This window comes from Nicotiana tabacum, chromosome 7 (genome assembly GCF_000715075.1).
Source record: "Nicotiana tabacum cultivar K326 chromosome 7, ASM71507v2, whole genome shotgun sequence".
Taxonomy (NCBI): Eukaryota; Viridiplantae; Streptophyta; class Magnoliopsida; order Solanales; family Solanaceae; genus Nicotiana; species Nicotiana tabacum.
This window is the reverse complement of record NC_134086.1, coordinates 24,193,763-24,198,837: the sequence shown is the minus strand read 5'-3', so window position 1 is coordinate 24,198,837 and position 5,075 is coordinate 24,193,763. Positions and strand designations below refer to the sequence as shown.

The 5,075-nt window shown below is 39.3% G+C and overlaps 1 protein-coding gene across 1 annotated transcript; it reads right to left on the bottom strand.

Moving 5' to 3' along the window:
- Window positions 1-406: 406 nt before the first annotated feature.
- LOC107784745 (KIN14B-interacting protein At4g14310) lies at window positions 407-5,075 on the bottom strand. Its single transcript, XM_016605920.2, has 3 exons — window positions 2,936-5,075; window positions 2,089-2,702; window positions 407-1,215 (listed from the first exon to the last, which is right to left on the bottom strand). Exons 1-3 carry the CDS (start codon window positions 4,961-4,963, stop codon window positions 684-686), a joined length of 3,174 nt encoding a protein of 1,057 aa, XP_016461406.2. The 5' UTR covers window positions 4,964-5,075; the 3' UTR covers window positions 407-683.

Genomic DNA, 5,075 nt, shown 5'->3' with positions numbered 1-5,075 from the left:
TTCAGGACACCGCATGACATTTTTGTCTTGAAAATTTGAACCGAAAAACTAAAATTAAGGACGCAGACTAATTGCTAAATAGCAGCCCTTTAGAGTTGCTACCTGATGTCATTTCTATCCCATTTGAGTAAAGGGCAACCCGATGCACTAAGCCCCCGCTATGCGCAAGGTCCAAGGAAAAGCAAGATCACAAGGGTCTATCATACGTAGTATTACCCTGCAATTCCACAAGAGGTTGTTTCCACAACTCGAACTCGTAACCTCCTGATCATATGATCACCCATTTGATTAAATATGTTAAAAGTCTAGAGAGAGAGAGAGTCATCTAGTGATGCCTACACCAAGTTATGAACATTTTTTTCTAAAATCTCTGTTATGACCTTTTAAACATGTTGAGAATTTAAAATGATTGAGATATATAAAGTGTAATATATACATGTTCCATCCAAAAGTTTGATGCATTACACGTTAACATTTAAGGTGCCATAGTTAAAATAAAACAAAATGAAAGACTAGTTATAAGTTAGCAATGTCCTCATTGCTATAAGGGCAAATCTATCTATAGTTCATCCACACTGAAAAATGGATTACAGTAAAGATCACACCAAAAGCCTCAAACCAGAAGGGCATTAAACATATTAAGTTACAAAATAACTTAGCAACTATACCTAAAGATATAACACTTAAAACATATACCTCCACATAGCTGGTCGATCTCTTGATATAAGTAGAACTCTACATGATAAGTAATCAAAAGAAGGAGAATACAAATCATCAGGTCCAATTGTTTCTCTCAGATTCTGCCCATTGTTCTGATCCAAAATGGAAGATTGCAATGCATCATCCTTATATGAGTCGAAAACAAATAGCCCAAGTCCACAAACTCCCATAACAAAGTTTGAGTTTCCCCAAACTTGTGTTAAAGCCATGTAATGAGAGTGAGCATTTGATTCTGGCAATACATAGCTGCTGCAAAGCCTCTGCTTGCGCAACGAGAACTGCTGGATCTGTGAGGAAACTTGTCTTTTCACTGCAGATTTCACAGTCGTGGAGCCGAGATATAGAGAGTCTCCACGGGAGAAAAGGGATTGAACATTTGCACCAACCTTTGGTATTTTTAGACCTATACCAGAAGGGTGACGGAAATCTAATACATTGATGGAATCAGTAGTGCAAAACACGCCATCATTTCCTTCCACTTCAGAGGAACTAACCCTGCATCCAAATATGTAGCTTTAAACTTTTGATACAGATGAAAAGGATATCGCATTAACTGAACTGAAAATTTGAACTTGGTTACTGTTCTTTAGAATATATAACGGTACTTGACATTGAGAAAACAGCATCCAGAAACTTCTTTGAGCCAATCATGTACACTAGTGCTACAGACCCGTGTGCTTGGTATAAAAGAATCTCCATATCACTACTGCTCCTTCAAGTTTGAAGCTTAGGCCTTAGAGTATACTCCTTGAATGAAATTAAGGGCAACATGACACTTCATAGCTTTTTCTACTAGTCCTTGGGCTAATAACCTGTTTTACTAATTTTTCCCTTGAATTCTAATAGAATCTATGATTCATCTACCATGTAAAGAGCCAAAGGCTAACTTAGTTTTGGAAACTATCAAGTGTTAGCAACATCATACATACATATCTTGGATCTTTTTGTGAGTTACATTCTTTTAAATAGACACAAGAAGGCAGCTCACATCCCCTATTCAACCACCAATCAGCAATACAAAAAAACCTTTTCAATCCCCTTGTGTTTTTATGTAAGAGTGCAAAGAGTCTTGGGTAGCACCTAATTGTAAGAGTGCAAAGAGCCTTGGGTAGCACCTAATTGGCATGGCTGTTGAAGATATATTACAGGTGGATGGATATGTTTACTTGTATCAAGAGAAATTTGATTACGATAGGTTCAGTATAAACAAGGCTTTAGACATTTTAAGCATATGTTCCCGAAGAAGCATGTCCAAGGCATGCAAGAAACTCATGAAAGAAAAGCATAAGAGGATAAAGTAATTTTGTCGAGTTCCAATTATTGTCAGGACATAACCAGGGAAAATTAGGAGAACTAAATCAGTTTTACCTCTGTCGAACTCCTCCACCTAGCTCAGCATCTGTATTATTTATATGAAGTGCAGAAATTTGGCGACCAGAGGATGATACAGAAAGCAGTGGTTGAGGACTCATAGAATTGACATCCCATAAAGAAAGACCCTCTGTCTCAGCTATCACTACTTTCCCTCTGCTTCTCCATTGCAAGGGACTTGAGTAATCCATAGCCAACATTGGTCTCTGTAAATCCCATTTCAGGATCTGCTCTCCATCGCGAATGTCATAAGTTCTGACCATCCTTTGACAACTAGCACCTGATACGATGAGTGGTCCACAAGGTTTGTACCACCATTGCTGATTTTGTGGTGCCATAATTGATGATAGAGTATTTCTCCTATACATTGGGTTATTGGGTAATGAAGCAAGGGGTGCTCTTGCGGTACTAAATCCATCATCGACATGAAAGGCTCGCACATCTCTAGTGTAGAAGTCCCAGGAACAAAAACCTGAATCCATGGAATTTCCAGCAGATGCTGCCACAACATATCTCCCTGAGGAACCATCTACACCAGGAGCACGAATTATCCAACAATCTCTCCACATATTTGATGAGACCCCAACAGGAGGTTTATACTCGGCTTTCTCCTGAAATGATAACAAATGATTATAAGGAAACATGTCATAGGAGCTGAATATATAACTAAAAACTTGGATGCTATAGCCCTTCCAAATTTCATCTAAAACTTAACAGATCAGAACATTATTAAAGCCACATATTAAGACTCATGTGTTAACAGGAGATATTATTATAAAAAGTCATGTGTGGGTTCATTTAACATCCTGATATTTGGAGAGATGGGAAGCTAGACAGATAATACCTCGCAATGCACGATATCATGGAAGGAGCAAGAACTGTCATCGTGCGTGAGGAGAACAGATTCTCCGTCAGAGACAAACCACCCTCCAGTAGAAGTCTTACGGCCAATCTCATTGAGCTCATATGTACAACTATCCTCCGGCTCTTCCTCCATGATCATATCTGGTTTATTCTCTTGATCATCAAAACTTTCAAGTCTCTCATCACTTGCCAGAAGATGTTCAACATTATCTTTTCCTTTGAGCAGTTTCGAAGAGGAATTTTGTTTTTCCAAAGTCACTGCATCATCCACGTCTTGAACATTGGTAATCTGCAAACAAGAATCCTCACACCTAGTAGTAACTTTAGATAGCTCCTTACTAAGAGAAGCCAAGAACTCCACAGCAATAGGGTTCTCATCAATAGGACTGATAGATTTCTTCTCAAGCTTCACTTCACCAGTTGATTCAACAAATTCAAGTTCCTCCCTTTTGGTACAGCCCATTAATGTCTTCAACGATGTCCTCTCTCTTAACAATTTATGGTGTGGGAACAACCTCGCCTCTAATTGCTCTACATTTAATCCCTTCACAAAGCTTTTCCCATCATCCTCAAGTTTTTCTTCCCTTTTTTCACTCAGCAAACCTATTTTGATGTCGCCATCAACTACATTACACATCACCTTCTCAACTCCAGATATATTCTCACCAGCATCCACATTTTCATTTTTACTGCAGCTCAGCAAACCTATTTTTCCATCACCATCAACTACATTACCCATTGCCTTCTCAATCCCGGATATCTTTTCTTGGATATCTGAAATGATCAACTTTGATGAATCAGGATTATTCATATCCAACATCTCCTTAGTCCTCTTAATATCCGTTGCAATCCTCTTCACTTTCCCTTCCAGGAACGCGAGCTTCGCCTTCTCAACTCCAGATATATTCTCACCAGCATCCACATTTTCATTTTTACTGCAGCTCAGCAAACCTATTTTTCCATCACCATCAACTACATTACCCATTGCCTTCTCAATCCCAGATATCTTCTCTTGGATATCTGAAATGATCAACTTTGATGAATCAGGATTATTCATATCCAACATCTCCTTAGTCCTCTTAATATCCGTTGCAATCCTCTTCACTTTCCCTTCTAAGAAGGCAAGCTTCTCGTGCAACTTACTTGGGTACTTATTCACACTCATGCCAACCTTTCCTAGTTCATTTACACATTTCTCTTTCGAAACTCCAGAATAACTATTTGATCTGGTCACCAATCTCGAATCTTTCACAATAGACTCAACAATATTACCACTCTTTTCAACCAAAGATTTCACCTTTAGTTCCTCTAAAACAGGAATTTGCACATTAGACTCAACAATATTCCCACTCTTTTCGACCAAAGATTTCAACTTCACTTCATCTAAAACAGGATATTTCACATTAGGATTAACCACACTTGATTTTACTGAAACTGAGCTGGAGCTAAGCTCTTTTGTATCACAAAATTTAGAAACTTTAACTTCAGATTTCTTGATTTTGTCAGACTTTACATCAAATTTTCCATAAAGTTCACCACTTTTCTCCATTTCTTTCAAAACCCTATTCCCATTTTCACTCACTTTGTCATTCAAAACCCTAGAATTCACTGAAACCTTAGAAACCCTGGATGTTTTCGACAAAGTCTTAGAGAACTCTGATGGACTAGAACTCCTACCTCTCGGCACCGACGACGTTGACCACCTCGCACGTGGCTCGCCAACTTCAACTGCGTTCGCCGTCGCGGATGACGATGCTGCCTTGTCCATTTTCGGCATGGCACGAAGCGTCGGTTTTTGATTAGACGACGCCGTCGCGGCTCGAACCCGAGATGTGGGTCTCGGGTTTTCTTTACCGGCAGACCGCCGGAGACTCTCCCCGCCGGTGGACGTAACGGAACCAGATTTGTTGGAAAGTGGGGTTAGGTTTTTGGTGGATGAAGGAGCGGTGATCTTCACTCCGGCGCCGCCGCGGTCTTTTAGCCGGCGAACTGATGATGTCGTCGACATTTTAATTTCTTTTTTTACTTTTTTGGTTTTTTTAATGTAAGGGAAAATGGGTTTGTGAATGTGTTTATTAAGGTTTTTGGAGAAGAAAAAAGGAAATGATTTTGAGTTATTG

Excerpts from the sequence above, each read along its gene's own strand:
- LOC107784745 (XM_016605920.2), bottom strand. The coding sequence starts at position 4,963 with ATGTCGACGACATCATCAGTTCGCCGGCTAAAAGACCGCGGCGGCGCC. Across the intron at positions 2,703-2,935 it reads ATGATATCGTGCATTGCGAG|GAGAAAGCCGAGTATAAACC; the intron begins GTATTATCTGTC and ends TTATCATTTCAG. Across the intron at positions 1,216-2,088 it reads GGTGGAGGAGTTCGACAGAG|GGTTAGTTCCTCTGAAGTGG; the intron begins GTAAAACTGATT and ends ATTTGGATGCAG.